General features: G+C 45.8%; 1 protein-coding gene across 2 annotated transcripts in view; it reads right to left on the bottom strand.

Moving 5' to 3' along the window:
• The window catches only part of BRAF (B-Raf proto-oncogene, serine/threonine kinase), a 1,813,806-nt gene that overhangs the window by 158,809 nt on the left and 1,633,106 nt on the right, over positions 1–21,891 (bottom strand). For both annotated transcript variants that reach the window (XM_069628802.1, XM_069628803.1), the window contains one exon: positions 7,613–7,731. In XM_069628802.1, the coding sequence (XP_069484903.1) occupies positions 7,613–7,731 (119 nt within the window). The remainder of the gene's footprint in view (positions 1–7,612; positions 7,732–21,891) is intronic.

Genomic DNA, 21,891 nt, shown 5'->3' with positions numbered 1-21,891 from the left:
TGTGTCTGTCTTTTGATACCATGACTTCCTTGCAGCCACCATATGGGTTTGCCTGGAGAAAGTACCTTCCTCTTTGCCTTCAGGGCAGTTACATCATCTTCCACCATGCCCACTCTGGTCTCTGCTTCCGTCAAGCATTGGTCCGTTTTCTCCAAGGGTGCCTTAATGGACCCGACAGTGGTGATGATATTATCTAGCTTGCTATGCACCACTCAAAACCCCTCCCTGCATGCACACCATCCTGCGCTGGGTTTCAGTGAGCTCCCCGGGAGCGGCTGCTGGATCCATGGCTTCAGTCGTCTCAATGGCGTCAGGCGCTTTCGGAGTGGATTTGGCATAAAGATTCATAGTGCATTGCTTCTTAGTACCTCTTTTGGTCATCTTCGTAGTGTGCAACGTGCCCTGCAGTTAAGTAAATGGGCACCAATGAAGCTATGTGTGCACACGGGGTGGCTCGCAGTGCGCTATCCAGCTGTCGTGCAGCCGTGTCCTCATGTCTCAGGTGGGTAGCTGGGGTAGGTATCTACACAACCATGGGCGCAGCAGAGTAACAGGCAGGCAGTATCTGCCTGTATTCAGACTATAATCCTTGCTGCATTGTGCTATCGATGGGCCGCAGGCACAGTGCGTCCCCGGGTAATGGGACCCCTGAAATGGGTGACCGGTCTCAGGTTTAAGAAAGGAAAACTGGTGCATCACTTGAGCACAACCGAGCAAAGTCTCAGCTGACAAAAACCATTCCTGCGAAGGAGCAGAGTTCCACACCTCACAGTCCAAGCTGTATAAGTGTCTTTAATATGCTAATGAGGGCAGCACTCGTAGGGTATGGGGGTAGGAAGAGCAGGTGTGTGCAGGTTTCGCTGTATTCACTCACCGTGGTGGGCCACAGCTGTGTCAGAGGGTGTGATGCTGGAAGTGCCTTTTTGGAGGGACTTGGCCTACCAGTTATTGTCCTACAACTTCTCTGGTCTGTTTGTATGTGTTTTCTGTAAATTTCCTGCCACTGTGGTTCAGGCTGGAACTCTGGCAGTGCAGCTTTTGATTTTTCCTTTTGGTGAACTACACCCATGGGATACGCTTAAGGCACCCCTGGGTGGGTGAACAACCTTGCACCCTAATGTATGTTTTTGGGCACCTGTGTGTTGCCCACAGAGCAGGGTATGGGCTGGTGGCAGCTTTATGCTGACTGACAGTGGCTCCGAGTATCCTCCATGTTGGGATACCCAGGTACCTGCTATAGGAATCAATGGATTCCTGAACAAGATGGAGACTGTAGTCTTAGTTTCTATTGCCTGTACCCCTTGTTTTCCCAAAGTCATGGGAAGCCCTGGCTCTGTTCCCTTCCCCTGAGTGGCGGTTGGATGGAAGTACCATATATGGTCTACAAGGGATGTTCCTGCTAGACTAGCTGGAGCCTTCCCAGTGACACTGTGTGTTGTGGGTATACTTTTGTGTGAATGGAGTTGGGAGTGAACTCTCCTTCTGTGTTTTGGATGTCTGGTTTTGGTTATGTAAGACAAAGCCTGAATCTGCCTTGCCTGAAACTGGCATGAATGCAGTGTAGTGCTCTGAATTGCGGGGTGCTTACTCCAATCCACATTTTGTGTTATGGGTATCTGGTTTTGTGTGAATAGCCTGAATGCCCGTGAGCTTGATTGGTTGATTGCCTGCATGAATGGCCTTGTGTGGGATTGGTTCACTGGAGCCGAGTCATTCTTAGTGAATGGGGAACAAATGTTTATAACTAGGGTCCCTGCACTCACCGATTTGTTCTTGTCTGGAGCTGAAGTTAAAACCGAAGCCAGTATCCTGGGTCCAGTTGGAGGAAGAAGTCTGCGGCTGCATCTCTTCAGGAAATCCAAAGACTGCTGTGCTGACCTGAAGACAGATCCAAGAGAGGATCTGGAAAAGAGACCTTTCCCCGAGCTATGAGGGATCATTGTGCAACTGCTGCTCTTCACTAGAAGTGCCCTGGAAGCCAGTCCTGTGTGCCTGCCGTCTGGAGAAGGGGTCTTCTGGAGTCCTGAAGAGGAGTGCCTGGACATCTTGAGTCAAAGAGGTCCAGTGGTGTGGCCCAGGGTCTGTAGCAGCGTTTGTGACCGCTGGAAGCCAGATTGCATCGTATCGCCCAGAAGAAGGGATACCCTGGCATAGTGCTGCTTGACACCTGGGGCTGCGAAAGTTCCAAACTGCTCAAGATTACTTCAATGGACATCCTTGCCATCTCATCTGACCACTTTTCCACACTGGAGGAGGTCCAGGGTTGCGGAGTACCGAGAGGTGTCCACTGGTGGGTTTCCAGCCCCCAAAATCCAAAGGACACGTTCCGAGAGTCCAGGCTTGGTGAGGGTCCGTGGTCCACTCCAATGGCCGAGTCCAGCCCGAGGTCCATGCTGTGGCTGCAGCACTGAAGAAGCGAAAGTCAGAAAAACCGCGAAATCCTTGAACCCGACACAAAAAGTGACCTCTGCACCCACCGCCACCAGAAGTCATTGAAGGTCCCCAGGGGTCTTACTCTCATCTGCCAAGCCTTTCAGGAGCCCACAGCAAATTTCACCATCCCAGGACTTCTTCAGTCAGAGAAATCGTCGACAGTTGGATGGCACCATGAAGACAGAAACTGCTGCACTTCAGAGAGACTTCAGTGCCATTTCTTTTCGGGTCCTCGCCATTCCAGTGACTCTTCCTTCCAGGGGGGTCCATCCTTCAGGTGAATCATCAAGTGAAACCGAGAAACCCTGGCACTTCGCCTGCCCAGGCACAAAAGTGACGAGGAAGAGCATCTTCCAGCCTCAGGAGTCGTTCAGTGATCCCAGATTCGTCTTGGATCCTGTTCTCCTGTGGCATCTCAGGTACTTTGGGGAGCAGGGGGGGTGGGACCTGTAGAGAAAAGCAGAACATGTATTGAACATTTTTTGACTGGGCTGTAAAAGACAGAATAAGTTACTCCCTAACTTTTCCCTTTCAGGTTGCCCAGGTGGGGGGATCCTCACATAGAATTGTCGATCTACTTTAAAGAAATAATTCTGCCACTGTTCACAATTAACCTGCCTTTCATTCCCTAATCTATTATGTTACACCTTTCTTAAGGATTCACATGCTAATTTAGAACCAACTGCATTTGTGCATATATTACTGAATCTAATTATAGTGTGGTAGCACAGAGTGTATATATTTGCCATTGTTGAAAATTGATTTTAGAGTACAAAGTGATACTATTTATATGTATATATGTTACTGAACCTTATTTTATATAAAGAAGCTGTGTTATCACCTAACATATTGTGTGGACATTCCTTTGTGGGGGCTTGGGGAAACACTGTACTTAAGAACCTGCCTGCATCACCTCCTGAGAGTCTGAGCCTTGGACTGCTCGTCCATTGCTACTTTGAGACCTGTGGCTGGGGTGTTCTGTTTCTTTACCCTACCATATAGGGGGCAGAGGTACAGAAACCGCCTCTAGTCTTGCCAGAGGTGTATATCCAACAAGGTGTCTGGTGTCAGTGCAGGCTGTAGGGACTCTCCTGATGAGGCCAGGGCTCGTGATGAAGACCAATAGTTGCAGCCAGTGTGTACCATGTATGGTGTCGTCATGGGAGGGTGTTCAGTATTGCGTTGAGTGTGCAGTGAGTTATAGTCCCGGCCGCCTCAGTAGGAGTCTGGTCCGGGCATCGAAGCCTCCGTGCCACCCACTGGACCTTCTGGACGTTCATTGTGGTGCAAGCCCAGCAGCGCACACCACCGCCAACAGAGGCTCAGATTGCAAGGCCACTCCTTACCATTACCAGGCGTTGATCCATGGCAGAATCTGCAGCAAACGCAGTACTACGCCGCCTCGGCCCAGCTGATCGTCCGCTCATCGTCACACGGCCGTCCCGGCCTCTCAGCTTTCACAGATGGCACGGCTGCGATCGACTGCACCGCATCTCCAGAGGCAACACATCAGGCAATTTTAGGATCAGTTCAGTGCCTGCACACTCTAGGATTGTCCCAGTCAAGCAGCAATCCCACTGTATATTTAAGAAGTGAAGATCCGTACATTGTCGGAACCAGGAGCTCTAGTAGAGAGCAGCCATCTCGGTCGGCGCGTAACAGAGCCCTCCACTTCCCACTGTGGGAGAATTCTTAAACTCAGATTGGGATCCGTTTTGTTTTGAGGCGTTTTAAAAAAAAATACATGTGGAAATAAGTAAATATGAAATGAAAATTACAGATATGAAAAGAAAATGTTGCCAATTCAATTTTTCGTACAATGACAGTAAAGAAACATACTCATAACTTACTTGATAAATGAATAGCATTTTATAATGAATAATTTCTTCCTATTCCATAATCATTACAGTTTGATGAATTAAGTTGCATGCATATCTTCCTGAGATAGAAAGAAACCAACTGTTGGCTTTTATCAACAAGGCGTCCAGATACAGAAACCGTGAACACCCTCCTTCCTCAGGTAAACAGCCATCACAGCTATCCTTGTGGATTTAAGTTATAAAGAAAAGTATACTGGCATGTGTTCCCTCCACACAATTATTGGCTTGCTCCTATTATTGTTTACATAAATGGCAAGGGAGAAAATACTCTGAAATTCAATTACACTCACCATTCCTCCTCATAAAAGGCCTGGAGAATCTGGGAGAAAGTCACAATTTGGAACTGCGCCTTTCGCAGAACATGTTCAATAGGCAAAGACCTAGAATGGGCTGAAACCACCCCCTTTCGTTGGATCTATATAGTAGACTACCAGTCCTTTCTGGGGGCAACCCATTTGATGGCACATTTGTGTGGAAGGCTTGCAACCTCTGTAACAGGATATGATTACAAGGAAAATATGAAATGGGGTTCAAAGGGATGTTCCACATTCCATAAAGCAGAATCAGTACTGTGAAGAACCTGGACAATTCGTCCATTCTCCACATATGAGGCTAGGTGGTGTCTGCGCTAGTGGGACCTCACTGGGAATGACTTCCCTCTCGGGGACAAAGACTTCCATTCCTTCCATTCCTGCAAGGAACTCCCTATCCAGAACACGCCATCTGCCTACATGGGAATCGCAAAGACTGTTAAACCGGTTTTGGATTTACTGAATAGTGACATTTCCTCAATCTCTGACTTCAGGTAATGCTGGACTCTGCCTCAATGCCACAGTCAAAGTAGAAAGAAACACCCCTTTTGTTTGCGAGGAAGTACATAAAACCACAAGGAACCTTGAATAGAGGAAAGTGGATCCTACAAAGATGATGGTCTCTGATGGGAAGACGTCCAGGAGGGGTGGAGCCACACTAGACCATAGAACCAGCGGTAGCGGGGAGAGCAAACAAATGGTTCAAAAGACGCCGGAAGACTGGCATCCTGATCGGTGAAGAGGCTTGGGTCAAGGAGGAGACAGGGACGGTAAAGCAACCGTCTTGCCTGGTGGCGTACCCACTCGGAAGCCGTGGTGGGCCTGGGGCCCGTTAACTGGCACTGAAACCAGAGTGGAGCAGAGAGGCCAAATTCCTGAGCTCCGCACGAAAGTACATTAGTTGCAGAGCCAAGCAGCAGAAGGGAAGCCAACACTCCCGAAAAAGGTAACGCTGTGGAGATGGGCGAACAGTGTAATTCGAGGCTGGGAAGGCCACAAGGGTTACGGGAGCCAGATAAACCCAAATAGAGACATAGCAGGCTTATCAGAGGGCCAGAGGACTTTGGGGAGTCCTGAGAAACTGAACAATATTGACAGGCTGGAGAAGCCACATGGTTACGGGAGCCTGGAAAACACAAATGGGCAGACGCTGTATCGAGGCCATGCTAAAACAAACCTGGCAGAGGGCCAGAGGACTTTGGAGAGTCCAAGAAACCAGAAGAATAACATTCATAAGTAGAGGGTTCAATTGTTTGAAAACAAGATCATTGACAGGTAGCAAGTTGAAATTGATGTAGTGGTGTTACGAAAACCTTGTCTTTCTTCAGGAAAAGGAAAGCATAGGAATTATATCTAAGGCTTAAAAAGGTGGCATACAGAACTTGCAGAGAGGCTGAGGACTGTTACAAGAAATTGATGAACTCTGACAAACTTGTCTTTAAAACCTTTGTTTGGAAAAAGATCCAGAACTCAACAAACTTTTAATACTTCTCTTTGGGGAGAGATCAAAACCTTTCAGCCAGTCTGTTGCTCTGGCCTCCTTTTTGTTACGCTTTCTCAAGTGTAGGTCTACTTAGCTCAATAGGATTTGGACTAAGGGCGGTTTCTTTTGGGACATTTGAAGAGCACCATTAGATTTAATTTGCTAGGCAGAGAACTTCCCTCCTCTTCTCACATTTCAGACATCTCTAAAAAGTCTATCAGCTACACCTCCTCAGAGGTACTCTACCTTTTCTAACTTTCCACCAGAGGCTCACTGTCTCCAGAGCCCTGGTACTTTCCAGGCTGGACTATTGCAACAACCTCTTCCTCAACTCCCCCTTCTTCTGCCCTGCGCCCTCTGCAACTCATCCAGAACAGAACCACAAGACTTATTCTTGGCCTCAAGCCCAGGGACTGCATCTCTCTGGCGCCGAAATCCCTCCACTGGCTCCCCGTGGCTGCAAGCATCAAATTCAACACCCTTTGCATTGTTCACAATGCTTTCTGGGGCCTGGGACCCACCTACCTGCAATGCTGCCCACCTAAATACTGTCCCTCACGAGCCCTCAGCTCATCTACCTCCAACCTTCTGCGAGTGAGCCGGTTCTCCAAGCAGAGATTTGGAGTGAGGTCCTTATCCTCAGCAGGTGCCTCCCTTTGGAATAGCCTCCCTGCCGCCCTACGTATTGAGCTGAATCTCCAGAAATTCTGGAAACTCCTCAAGACCTTTCTCTTCTCATCCTCCTTTTCTCTCCCTCTACCCTGCAAACGTAGTTCTCTTTCTTTCCCTTTCTCCTCCTATTCCTTACAGCATGCTGACTGGCCGCCGTGTGTACCTCTGGTCCCTGGACCCCCGCCAGTCCTCTCTCGCACTTGCCTCAAAGCCCTACATCCCCACCCACACTCAATGCACTGAGAAATTAACCCAACAGAGTGACTCTCTGCACTTATCCCTGTCTCACCCGACCGGGTGCACTTGATCCTCCCCTCCCTATGCCCCTTTGTGCACTTGCTCGATCCGTACACACCGTGCTTGAAGATCGTTCGTCTGTCTCCGCCTTGTCTTCACCCCTAATTGCACTGTTAAAGTTGCACAATCGGCGTCAGGCCTATTTGCTATAGCCCATAACGTTACATGTTTTTTAATGCACTTACTCAGACTATTATCGTCTCAGAATTTCAAGAGCTCTGAGCGACTTTTTTTCCCCCGTGCTCCCACCCACCTTGAGCACTTTGAAACACTTGCCTGTGTATAGGCGCTACATAAATAAACTGTACCATACCATAGCGATAGGGCTAGATGGGCGTTTTCCTTTTATTTTTAATAAACACCCTTGAACATTTTTACAGTAATATCTTTGTTTTGCTATCACCATGCACAACCTTACCTTTTGCCCATTATAGTTTGTTTCACTTAATTTGGCCCACGGCCCTTGCTGCTCAATCCAGTCATTTTATTCATCTACTCAGAAGAAAGCAGAAAATCTATATTTTCAAAATACTTACCATCCACAAAATGGACCCTGATAACTGTTCAAACTGATGGGAACCACTCCATCGCGATTTCACTGTAGCAAGCCCAAAGTCTCCTATTTTCACTGTGAGGTCTTCGTGCAAAAATATATCTGAGGACGTGGATGTAAGGAAAGGAACATAACATGCACAAGAAACGCAGACCATTTTACAAATATCACCACTAATCTCCAAAATTAAGGATCACAAAATCGATGTCTACAGTGATCAAAGCAAATACCCCATAACAGATCGCTGGATTGTTTAATGATGAATAGAAATAAAAGATAGGGCTTCTTTTAAAAAACAAGTAACAGTCAGTAAATATATACAAAAACAAAAGCATCGTAACTTATTTGTACACCTTCCATGTGATGTAGAATTGTGATAAACATATGAAATCAGAGACCTTGTTTATATATTTAAATTTCCACTCCATCCTGCTGCAGGATTAATGGAAAAGAAAAAGCCAGGGACAACACTATTGTGATCTGCTTGGTTACTAAAGGAAGGAATACCTAAACCAAGCCATCTAATTAGTATTCATTATTTGTTTATTGTGTTATTGGTTAAAAAAAAAACCCTACACAGTTACATACTATATACATGTTACACAAATTAATTGTCAATGCATAAATATCAATATCTTAATAAAAAATGAAAGAAGAGAAAAAAAAAACATTGATGCATTCTAAACAGTACATAATACCAATTAAAATCCAACTCACATTCTCAAAATAAATGTATACATTTGATGCAACTGATTAATGTATACTAATTTCTCTAAAAATGTATCTCAGGAATTCCACTACAGCCACAATGATCGAAACGTGTCTACCCTCTGTTATTCTAGGCCACAAATTACATGGAATCACAGCTGCAGTCGAGTGCATGAACTTCTCAAAGTACAAAATTCTCTTCTGCATGACTCCCGGGCACTTCATAACAAGATGATAGTGATTCCAATTCAGGCATTTTACAAAGCCTACATGTATGCTCATTGTTAGGAATGCCCAAGCGTGGTTCAAATACTTCTAAGGTGTGCAGGCAATTAAAACGGAATCTAATAAATTCTGCTCTGATTTCTTCTGCAGGTCTCAAGACTTTAAAATTGGTGTACTGAGTTGCAATACCTTTAAAGATTGATAATCTTTGTAGATCCATTTCAATCAGCGATACTATCCCAGGTCCTGATCTCCTTTTTTATTTTAAATAAGGGGTCATCCCTTGGGATATTGGCTTCAGACAAATATAGGTCACATTCTACTTGCAGCTCTAAGAGTGGCTGTATGGTACCCTGGGAAATAAGTTTTTTTTTTCAATTCAAAATATAGTGTTCCATCAATGCCCTCCCTTATTTTCAGATAGCGGCCCAGTCCTCTACAATTATAGTATCTCCACCATGATTGCAAACATAGCTCTAGGTGAATAACACAATCAGTACCGATACAGGAAGGCCAAGAACTTCTCTCCAAATGATGCCTTCCTGTCGGTCGAACAACCTTATTATTAAACTGAAGTAGTTAAACCCCATATAAAACTGCAGAGGTCATTTTAACTTTAATAAATCTCAATTAAGGGCAACAGAGAGTATGCACAATGGTTCCTCTTAATCTTGATAAGGGAAATCAGCGTTGATGCCTTTACATCCATATTATTCATACTCAGCTTTTTCCTTAAATGAAACGGGATTAGAAAACCCAGATAGATGAAATGTGTCATTTCTTTTTATTTAAGGTGCTTGATTTATTTCTAACCTTTCACCTACATCATCTCATCAATACAATTATTTACAAAAGTTACATGAATTTGCACATAAACATTAAAAATTATACCAATCTTTAGAAATGTGTAAAATTATCATTATCATATTACAATCTTTCATTAAAACTCAGCCCATTTAATGTGTAATCTCTGCGATTTTCTTTCCCTTAAACGACCAGTCAATACTTCTACACTTTCTCCTCTTATGAATAGACAGAATTTGCGATTTTTCAAGGTTTACCACAATAGCTGTTCACTATCGGTATAACTTCAATGTGTTTTACGGGTCACAACAATCTAACAGATTTCTCTGGTTTCTCTCCCATCCCCCTGCCCTGTTTTCTCCTTTATATACAGGTGGGGCCTCCTGCAACTAACTTAAACAAACTTTTGAAATAGACATGTTAGAATCAGCAGATATCACACCACTTAGTGCTTTCCCCAATCAGCCCTGATGAAAGTGGTGTCGGTGATCTTTTACCACTGAAACCGGTAGGCTTTCTCCTGTACCATGGTAAACACAAGAAAAGAACCAGGCGTTTGAAGCCAGGTTACAGATTGGTCCCCCCACGAATAAAGCGAGTGGACCACGATATTTTAAATAGCACTTTTTCACACTGGGAATGGAGTTCAAGAAACCATAAAAACTCCCTTTTCCAGTGTCCAGGAGAAGTCACAGAGTAATCTCGGTCCATTCTTTCGTCTGTCTTAGTATGACACAGGCTATGGTTCTTTGGCAAAAATCTATGTTTAGCCATTAACTTTTTTAAAAAATCTGCATTCCATAGAAATTGAATAAAAGTGGTCTATGTTTCACTTGGAAAGCAGTCTACACACATGGGAATAAAAGGGGAAAAATACTAAACTTGTGAATTTTTAATTTACCCCAAATCTATTCACCTGAATCACAATGTGGGATCATGATGACTAAGGGAAGATTCGGGTGTCAGACTCCCTTCAAGTCCAACACGTGGATACCTTTCCTTTGAACAGCAAGTGGCTGTGGACTGAAGATAAAAGCATTTTAGCAACTTCCTCAAGCTAGCATCAACACATCAAAACCTGGCTTTTAGCATCAAACGTGAAATGACCATTAAAGAAAAGAAGTAGTGAAGTCTCTGGACATTGATCTCATGTCTATAGAAATGGCTGGAGCCAGATTTCTGGCTTTCGCAAAAAATGTTTTGCCCAATACATCAATCCTGGGTACGGAAGTTCTACCAGAAACAGGAAAAAATGGCAAAGAATGGAATGAACTCGAAATTTTGAAGAAACAACGTATCCGAACTGAGCTTCACGGAGCGATAATGATCGAATATCTCCATGAACATGCAGCCCCGATGGGCTTGAAATAAGAATTGAACTGCGCATATTCTTTTAACAGGTACAATTTAGAAAGGTCCTATATATCAAACAAATGCACACGAGACTGGCTAGTACTCATCATCAGTACAGCAAAGACAGTATCAGAGAAGATGATGAAGGAAATTGAAGAGAAACAAGATGCTCTAAAAACATCTAATATCTTGGCCAACTATAAGAAAAGGATCGAAGATCAAGATGCATCAATGAAGGATTTCAAAGAATTCAATCTGAACAAAAAAGTTACCAAACTCAGGAAGGATCTAGCTAATTTCACTCAGGAAACGATATATCCTTATATCCTCCTACTACGAAGATCAAAGCCAAATTCCAACACCATCCGGGCAACAATTCAACCAATATAATAGGAAACGTATCCAAAACTCTCGTCCCAAGCCTTTGAATTGGACATTCTCGAGCGGCAGCTCGAATGGAAGTAACCAGAGCATAGCAAGCACAAGTGGTCTGCAAGTAATGCACCAAACACCAATATGCCCACGGCCCCCCAATTTCTTCACAGTGGCCAAGGAAAAACAAGAAACAAGGGCAGAGGACAGTGGAACCCTCAATGGCAGAACCAGTCACCTCGAATTACATGAAGCCGAGGGCGCGGATGGGCAGCAGCACCCCTGTGAGAAAAACAGTTAGATGGGAAATGGACAACAATACACCAAACAGAGAACATCCAGGGAGAGGTGCCATGAGACAAACACTGACCTTCCAACAGCTATCCGACACTGAAGTGACCTCGGAAAGAAGCACCCTTAGATAAATGTCTGACACCCAACAACTACTCAATACCGAACAGACCACAATAAGAGAGATTGAAAACTCACTGGTGATGAATCTTTCTAAATATGTCCTGAATCACGATGAGCATGCACTCCTTGAAAAGGGCCTGTCTTTTGTCCCAACAAACTAACATGATCCCTTCCGGACTCGGATCGAAGTGGCCCAACTTGTTCGTAAAATAAGGCTGAAACTATATTTTGCCACTACATCAAACATGGAGAATGAAAAGTGTGCAACCAACCTGAAAAACAAATCCACCTTCTACCCACCTACTAATGGGATACTTCCAGAATCAATCACTCTTGAAAAAGCGCTCCTTAGAAGAATTGAAGAACTCGAAAAAGAACAACTTCATACATTTAACAACTTCTCACAGAAAGAGAAAATGGCCCTACAGACTCTGACCGGGAATTATCAAATCACTATAAAACCCACAGACAAAAGTGAGCCACGGTTATCCAAGATACAGAGGATTATAACAAGATGGTATTAACACTACTAGAGGATTGAACCAGTTACAAACAGTTGGGAAGAGACCCCACTGAAGATATCCATAGATTGATCTTACCCATCCTAGAGGAAGCTATAGCCGAAGGTCATATCAGCACAAAAGAATAGGAGCTCCTTAACCCCAAGACACTGAGGAGACCAGCTTTCTACGCCCTACCCAAAGTCCATAAAGGGAAAACACCTGTACCAGAACGACCAATCGTATCAGGCATAGGATCTATTTTGGAGCCCCTTTCGGAATTCATGGATTTCTTCCTCAGACTAAGGGTAAGCAAGATGAAGTCACATCTCAAAGATACCACTGCAGTACTACATCTACTGAAGGACCGTTCGTTCAAACCTGAACAACAGATCCTTGGTACTCTGGACATTGAATCACTACATACAAGAAACCCTGAAATGGCGACACTACAAGTGGTTGAGAAAGTACTAAGGAGTGTTAAACCCCCCTGGAAACTCCAGTTAATTTAATCATGCAATTGGCAGAGATAGCCCTGACAAAGAACTATTTTCATGTATGAAAAAACATTCTTTGAGCAAATTTCAGGTACCACAATGGCGCTAGTTTTGCACCGAGCCTTTCCAACCTATACGTAGCTGAATTTGAGGAACAAACCATCTATCGCAACAATCCATGGACCCACTATATCGAGCTATGGGCTAGATGAACAAGTTACTCTCTTACCTGGTAACGTTCTTTCGATGGGATGGTCCGACGACGTATTCCATATCTTTGACAGTAATCACCACAGCTGTGCTGCTTAGGATACTTTTCAGCGCCTGCGTCCTGCGTCAATGACGTTGATGCACCGTCCCCGAGGACCTCCTCCGACGGCCGACGTCACCCGATGTGATAAGTAGGACGCAGGACGCCCGTAGCCTCAGTTGTAATTTTTTCCCCCAGAACGTGTGACACCAGTCTTCTGCCAGTCAGACACACAAGGCCTTGCCGAAACGTAAGCTGCAATAGCATAAGAAATTCTGCAGCGGGGAAGGAAGGGAGGGAGCGATATGGAATACGTCGTTGGACCATCCCATCGAAAGAACGTTACCAGGTAAGAGAGCAACTTGTTCTTCGAGGGGATTGGGTCCTCTGACGTATTCCATATCTATGACAGACTCCCAAAGCAGTACCAAAGCAAGGAGGTGGGAAAATAATTTAGAACACAAATTTAGCATGCCCAATCAAATTGCGGAATAAAGGACTGCCTTGCCAAAGGCCAGATCCTGTCCTCGGATGGAATTGAGGGAGTAGTGACGTAAAAACGTATGTACTGAAGCCCAGGTGGCTGCATCACAGATGTTACGAATAGAAACACCTCTCTGTAGGGCAGTAGATGCAGCCATACCCCTGGTAGAATGGGCCCGCAAGCCAGCCTGTGGGTCCTTACCCGCCAAGCGGTATTACTCGGAGATAGCCAAAATAATCCGATGAGACAAAGTCTGTTTCGTCACAGCTTGTCCCAAACACTTTCCAGCGTAACCAATGAAGAGTTGATCGTCCACTCTGACCCGGGACATGCATGAAATATAAAAGCTCAACGCTCTCCTAGGATCAAGCCTATGGAGCCTCTCCTCTTCCTTACCAGGATGCGGAGAAGAACCACCTTCTGGCCCAAATGAAATTCCGAAACCACCTTCGGAAGAAAGGAAGGACGAACTCGGACAACCCTGTCCTTATGAAACACAGTGAAGGGTGGCTTAACTGAAAGTGCCTGTAACTAACTAACTCACTCTGCGAGCGGAAGTAACCGCAACCAAAAACGCAGTTTTAAGAGTTAACAGTCTCAAAGGGCAAGAATGCAAAGGCTCAAACGGAGCACCCATAAGAAACTTAAGAACAAGGTTCAAATCCCAACCGGGCACCAGAAAAGGTGACGGAGGGAACACATTAGTGAGTCCTTTCAAAAATTGAGAAATTAAAGGAATCTTAAAATAGGAACATTCTTCAAACGAGCGCTTAAATATGGTCAGCGCTGCCAGGTAACCTTTAATGGTACCCACTTGCAAGCCCCTGTGGGCCAAGGAAAGCAAAAAAGACAGAACCATGGAAATGTCACACTCAAAAGGATCCACATTCTTAACTCTGCACCAGTCGCAGAATTTACGCCAACGGTACAGAGACTTTGTTGCCGGCCGTCTGGCCGAGAGCAACACCTCCAGACGTCTTCAGGGAGGTCCCAATCCTTATACCTCAACCTTTCAGAAGTCAAGCGTGAAGGTTGAGGGATCTAACCTAACCCCCCTCCCGTGAGAGCAGATCGTCTCGGTAGGGAAGACGACGTGGAGGGCAGATGGACAAGTCGAGAAGATCCGGGTACCACGTCCTCCGGGCCCACGCCAGAGATATGAGGATCATCCGGGAACCGAACCTCCGTAACCTCTGCAGTACTTGCGGGATGCCGGGGACTGGAGGAAACGCGTACAGCAATGGGAATGACCACTCCAACACAAAAGCGTCTCCTAAGGCTCCTTTTGGAGGAAATTCCCATGAGCAAAACCTTTCGCACTTCCGGTTGACACTGGAGGCGAACAGATCCACTTGAGTGGTCCCCCAAAGGGCGAAGATCTCCAGGAGAATCTCCTGAGCCAGCTCCCACTAATGAGAGATCGTGCTCTGCCTGCTCAGAGCGTCCGCCGTCTCGTTTTCGTCTCCGGCCAGATGAACAGTTGAGATCGAAACGTCCTGCTGGATGGCCCAGAACCCGAGCTGCATCGGCTCCCTGCACAGAGGAAGTGACCCTGCCCCCCCCTTTTTGTTGAGGTAGTGCCTGGCCACCGTGTTGTCTGTTACAATCAGGACACTCTTTCCTCGCACAGTCGGCAGAAAAGCCTTCAGGGCTAGCCTGACGGCCCTCAGCTCCAACAGATTGATATGGAGTCTGGACTCTGACGCAGACCAACGACCGCTGACTGTCAACTCGTTGGCATGAGCTCCCCATCCCGTGAGGGATGCATCCGTCACGATCTTCACCTCCGGCCAGGGTAGCCAAAATGAGGCCCCCTTCATCAGATTGCCTTCGACGGCCCACCACAGAAGGTTCCGGGGCAACCGAGGGCGGCACCTGAACAGGGTCCGACATCCTGCCTGAAGAGTGCGACCACTGCATCTTGAGTGCCCACTGCAAAGATCTCATCTGCAGACGAGCCTCCGGTAACAGAAGAATGCAGGATGCCATGAGGCCGAGCAACCTCAAGAACTCGAATGCCGGGAGCGCCTGGGCAAGTTGAAACTTGTGCACCATCTGCTGAATGTGAAGAGCCCTCACCTGGGGAGGAAAACACAGCCCCGGGGATGTGTCGAGCACTGCTCCGATGTACTGGAGCCGCTGTGTTGGCGTCAAATGGGACTTCTTTAAATTGAAGGAGAAGCCCAGATTGTGAAGGGAGTGGCAGGTGACGGACAGATGATCCAGGACTTGCTCGGGAGAGCTCCCCCTGATCAACCAATCGTCCAGGTAGGGGTAGACGTGAATCCCCCCTTTCCTGAGATGCGCTGCCACCACCACCATGAGCTTGGTGAAAACCCTTGGGGCAGAGGTCATTCCGAACGGTAGGAACTGAAACTGAAAGTGCGAGTCTCCAACCGCGAACCTCAGGTACTTCTTGTGCTTGGGATGGATCAGGACATGGAAGTAAGCGTCCTTGAGGTCGAGAGACACCAACCAGTCCTGAAGTTGAAGAGCCTGGAGGACTTAAGAGAGCGTAACCGTCTTGAACTTGTCCTTCCTGAGGCATTTGTTCAAACCGCGCAAGTCCATGATGGGTCTCAATCCCCCCGTCTTTCTTCGAAATCAAAAAATAAGGGGAATACCATCCCTTGTTCCTCTCCGCTACAGGCACCAGTTCTATGGAGCCTTTCTCCATCAGGGCTTGAATTTCCTACGCAAGGAGCGGATTCGGACTCTTCAAAGAGAGGTTCCCAGGTGGACTTTCGTGAGGCCTCTGCCGAAAGGGAAGACAGTAGCCGTGGGTTATGATCTCCAGAACCCACACATCTGAAGTAATGGCACGCCACCCTACAAGATGCTGCGCCAGCCTTCCCCCAACCGGCGAACCATGGGACATGGCCTCATGATTGAGTGGTAGCGGCTGCGGCGCTGCCTGAGGGCAAAGAGGCAACTGCACCTCGAGTACCCTGTTTTCCACCTCTGGCACTCTTACGGTGGCCTCTTTGACTGACAGCTCCTCTCGCTTTACTGAAGGACGAGTAATAGCGAAAGGAACCTCCCCACCATTGTTGTCCCCTAGGATGAAAAAGCAGAGGTTGTCGAACTGCAGCACACAACAACTTTGCTGCAGCTTTGGAGGTCTGCAACCTCTGAAGGCTCTTGTCAGCCTTGCTGCCAAAAAGATGTTCACCGTCAAAGGGCATGTTGAGGAGCCAGGACTGCACATCAGGAGCGAACCCCGACTTCCGCAACCACGCAAACATGCATATTACGGTGCTCACCGCCATGGACCGGCTGACATAATCTGCCATGTCGAAACCCGACTGAACGGCCTCCCACATGACATCCTTGCCATCCTGAACCATAGCAAGGAAACCATCCCGTTCGTCCCCTTCGGGAATATGTTCAGCCGCTAATGCAACACAGTTCCACAGAGTGTGTGTGAAACGAGACAAGGCACATACGGAGTGGGCCGCCTGAAGCGCTCTACCCCCTCAAGAAAACACTTTCTTCGCCCAGCCATCAAAACGTTTGTCGTCCCTATCCGGAGGGATGGTAGGATACGACGCCTGCTTTGCCGGGGCCGTAGCCGCCTGCACCACCCAACTCTCCAGAGTGGGGTGCCTGGACAAGTAGCAGGGGTCGCTACTGGCTGGATGGTATTTTCGCGACAAAGACTTGACCACTGCCGGAAGACTCTCCGGAGCAGTCCAAGCCGCCGCCACCCTTCTCTGCAGAGCCGGGTCAGTTGGGGGACCAAGATCGAGGATGTCTGTGAGATCATCCTGAACAAACTCCCCTGTGGGAGCCGATCATCCCAAGTACTCGGTGACCTGAGACATAAGGCGCCGGTACGAAGAATCGGCATGAGTGCCAGGCTCAGGCCTACAAAACTCCACCTCCGGAGAAGTGTCCAGTCCACTGGCATCATGGAGTGACTGCCTTAGGTCATCAAATTGGCTATGGCCTGAGAGAAGCTCATCTGGCACCGTAACCGGAACCAAGCCCTTATCAGAGCCCTCATCACCCTCTGCTTATTATTACCCACGGTGTGTGGTGCTCATTTCTCGACCTCGGAAAGATGAAAGGCTGAGTTTGGCCCTGCCGGGATTCGAACCTGCGTCAGCAGGCTCTGCACGCGAGCGCTCTACTCGCTGTGCCACTTGACCTGGTTGGACTTGACATAAGAATTAATCTTATGAGCCTTGTGCCAGTTCTTAAAGGTTTGTGTCATTTTATTTATTTGAAATCTCTTTTCCAAATATGAGCAATATAAGTACTTTTTACTAGACGCACCTCTGCTCGCATTTTTATTTCTTCTCATTAACCTCATTATCGAAGGCTTCATGGGGTTTTTGAAGTAATCGCATTCACCTTCCACTGTCTTGTACATTGAGTTTTAATGTTACAATTCACAATTGTATTGGATAACAGTTCAGGTTGACAATCCCCATCCCTTGCCTCCGCTGGCCACAGTGACCAACAACCTCCAATATATGAATTTACTTTTTTCTAATTTGAGTTAAATTGACTAATCGGAGTCCCTGCATTATTTATGACAGTATTCTTCCATTTTGAGCTGTGCGTTATATTACTCGCACCCTCACAACGGAAGCGGAGAGTAAGTTGTGCATGGTCACTGTACTGTGTTTTCCTTACATTAAAATAAGTGATCATGACAACTCCAGTTTCAGAAATAAAAATCTAATCAAGAATTTTTGAGGACACCAGCCCATACCAAGTAGACAAAGCGCCTCTCATCTTTAAAAAGCTCATTGACATTGCGCATATTCCATCTATCCATAAAATGACCCCACATTTTTCCACTGGAATCCATTTTACCACTACCAGCCCTGTTTATTATACGAGTGCTTGTAATGTTGTCCATCTCACAAAGGGGCTCCTGCAGTTGTGGGCAGGTTACATTTAAATCCCTGCATATTATGACAGGGCAAAGTGCATACATGTAAACCAGATGTACAATTCCCCCTCCATTGCTGCAATCATTTTTGGGATATCTTCAAATTGGGGATTAAAATAAACATTTATCAGCAGATAATTCAAAGCCTTGATCCTTGAACCCACCAACTACTCTCTCAACTGCCCATCCTGGCACATTCAAGGTGGCTATCAAAAGGCCACCAAAATGGCAATCTACCTTATCCTTCTTTGCATTATGTGCTTCAATCACATACCCATCTATTGCCGGAGCTTCCACCAGCTATGTTTCCTGGAACATTAAAACTTTGTATTTATAAGAGAAAATATCTTTAGCATAGTTGAGGAAGCTGTTAATTCCTCTAGTGTTCCAGGATATCATATTTAATGTAAAAGCTTTAAAAGCCGGCCGTTGCCTTGCAGACCGGCCTAGAACCGAAGGCAACCACAACCAATCCATACTCTTCTCCCACAATTGTCAAACACACTTCTTGTACCTCCTACATCAACTTTACATTTCAGGAACAAACACTTTTTTCTAAAAACACCTCCCTACTTGTCAAAGTCGGTGCACAGCCTTAAACTAGGTTTATATACTTCAACCCCTTTTTGTATCAGATCTAAGCGAGCTCCCAAAGCCATGTCACATATTAACTGCAAGTGGAAATGCACCGTACATCTTCCCAGATAATTTTCATCATAAAGATCCACAAATATGATGTCAGAGGGTCTAATTTCACTGAACAGGGGACGATCTCAATAAAGTTAATATCCGTCAGGATCTGTTCAGGGGAATATCCAACCTTCTCTAAAAATGCTTTCAAATAGCACAACCTTCAACAGAGCTTTACCATCATCCTGCCCCCAATTTGTGGAAGGAATACCTTCAGGGTCCAACTTCCTATATTTGCCTATACAGGAATTTGTGACACCTGTGCCATGTTTTTGTCCCGTAGAATCATCCCTGGCAATGAAGGCTGAAACTTGTGTGGAAACCTCCTTTCTTTCTGGTACTGTTATCATCCTTGGACTTATAGCCAGCGACTCATTCTATTCTAGAACTGGGTACACCCCCTTTCACCCCCATCTTCCATAGTAATCCTTAACAAGGATTGGGTAATAGCATTCTTCCCACGTACTCACATCTTACAACAAATAGAGTTCTTTAAACAGTTTTTAGATGTTTGAACTGCAGCATCTGACGATATACTGAATACTTCCAATTCTCCCAACATATGGTCGCGGTTCTATGACATTATTTAATTTTTTGTAGGTTGCCTAACCAAAAGACTGATTTCTTTTGGCCGATTTTAGGCGGCCTACATAAATCTTAATAATGAAATTTCTTCGCACCACCCAACCTCTCTTCCTGGTTTTACTCCAAATAGGGGGTTTCACCCCCCCAAATCGCTCCCCCCTTAACCCCTGCCACCTCCCTCCCCTCCCAAGACCCCCCACCAAAACACGCACGAACACCCAACAAACACACACGCACATATGTACTTACCCGTATCTCCTTCGTGGCCGCTTACGAGTTCTGGCGTGCCTGTCAGCCCCTGTGCCAACTCGTGTGTGTCGCAGGGACTGACAGATTTAGAAAGACTGCCCTGCGGTCACAGGGCAGTCTTTCTAAATAGTATTTTTTTTTTATTAAAGGTTGCTGGTCAAATTCTTAGCAATCTCGTCTTCCGCATACACTAGAAGTTCATCTAACAGCACTTCAGGGTCTTCCCCCACCTATTCTCTTCCCATTCCTTTCAGTTTTCCTTCTTTTTCCATTACCGACCGTGAGTTATTCAGAACTCCCACCCAATTCTCCTATTTTTGCACATTTTGGGAAGGAGTATCACAATTAATTATCTCTGAACTAGTAATCAGGTTCACAAAATGCAGAGAACAAGATGGAGATTCAAGATTAGCAGGTATAACATTCAAGGTTATTCCCTTCTCACATCGTTGACAATTCTCTTTACCTCGCCTTTTAGTAGTCCATAACAGATTGCACTGAAATATTCTCAACCCATTCCTTGAGGGACCAGCACCTCCAATTATGTTTTTGGACTTTTTTGCAGCTGGAGAGCGATCTTCTTTACTCTCATTGGTGTTACTAGAGACACAGGCTCTGACAACGGTGGCCCAGAAGTTCCATTAAGCGGGCCTGTACTCTCTGCTCTTTCCTGATTTTTACTGGTGCCGCCAATATCCATTTTCTTAACCAGAGTGATTTTGATGCAATTCACCAAAGACTGGAACTCCATCAGTGCACCTGTATGGGCTCTAACTTCCAGGCCTATATTGTGATATAACCGTACCAGAGCCTAGAGCACAAGATTCATTGCTGAAAGAGAGCTACCAGTGAAGGAGTTCTCAGGTCGAAGAGTGTCCTCTCTATGAAAAGGTAGTGAAGAGCGATTACCATCCCGCGTCTGCCCTGAATTATCGTAAGGCACTCCCAACTCCTCACCATCTTCAGAGAATAATAAATTAGGTGAGGCACTCAGTCGATGCTCCGGGGATGCAAATCCTTGTATTTCATGCTCACAGTTTATGCATGCACTCAAAAGAGAGGTATAGTTTAATTCGCAAGGCGCTTCAGGCAAGTTTGTTACAATTACATCAGCCTCATCAACTGTGCCATGGCCCTCTTGGGCTCTGTCCTCATGCCCGTCAGATGGCACCACCAGTATTGATTTAACAACCTCACAGTATGTTTTTGGCGGGACTTGAGGGGAAAACATTACTTTTCTCGTTGTCGGCCCAATCTCCTCTTCACCATGATAAATAGTCACAGACATTTTCTTGTCGGATCCCTAGATTTCAATGCTTTCCGCATCCCCTCATTCTTATAACCCGGCACACACAGCAAGACTGCAGGAGTGACCAAGTCGCTCGGCATCAGCACTCTACGATTCTGAGGGAGCTTTGCTCGACCTTACTCGCGTGACTTATGTGAGCCCAAAGTCAGAGCCCGATTCCCCCATGCCTATTCAAGCATGCGGTTTTTCCATCAAAAAGGCATGGCAGTGACCGCACAACACAATTTCACACATTGGTAGCAGAGAGTGAAAAGAAGGACAACGAGGTAAACTTTGAAATTATTCAAAAAATGACAATGCCACTTTAAGGGAGAATGGAGTGGCTGCCTACTATTATGCACTCTATTGAAAGTTAAGGTCAGTTATTTTTTACATTAATTTCTCATAATTGGTTCAGATAAAATCCATAAACCAATATACAACAAAACAGATATACAGAAACCAATGCAGTAAAATACAGTATTTGAAAATGAAGAAAATACAATGAAACAATCGATCAGTATAAGACTCAGCAAATAATCATGAATAAAAACCTGCAATGTAAAAATATGGCATGCTAAGGCATCCACAATACCTTTCCTTCTATTCCACGCCCTCCTCAAATATTCTGAGGAACACCAGGCAACAGCCAGGGGTTCAGCTCTTAACAAAAATATTAGTGCAGGCCGGCATTGACTACAATTGGCTTGTTTCAAGATTGGAGTAATAGTCAGTTTTCTAATATCACTGTAACATGGACAAAACAAAATGTAAAAGATCTTCTTTCGCAGCACTACAACCTGGGCAAACAGCTCTGCTCATAACCCCTCCATTTTGGCGTGTTATCTCTCAGTAACAATACATTAAAACATGCCCTGGTCAGGGCCCAACTATCTGTAGGTTTGTTACTGTGAGTTAAGTAGGGCTGTAGTGCATACAG

Source organism: Ambystoma mexicanum, chromosome 12 (assembly GCF_040938575.1).
Source record: "Ambystoma mexicanum isolate Mex_15411 chromosome 12, UKY_AmexF1_1, whole genome shotgun sequence".
NCBI classification, from domain to species: domain Eukaryota; kingdom Metazoa; phylum Chordata; class Amphibia; order Caudata; family Ambystomatidae; genus Ambystoma; species Ambystoma mexicanum.
Note: the sequence above shows the minus strand (reverse complement) of the source record. Positions and strands in the feature narration are given on the sequence as shown.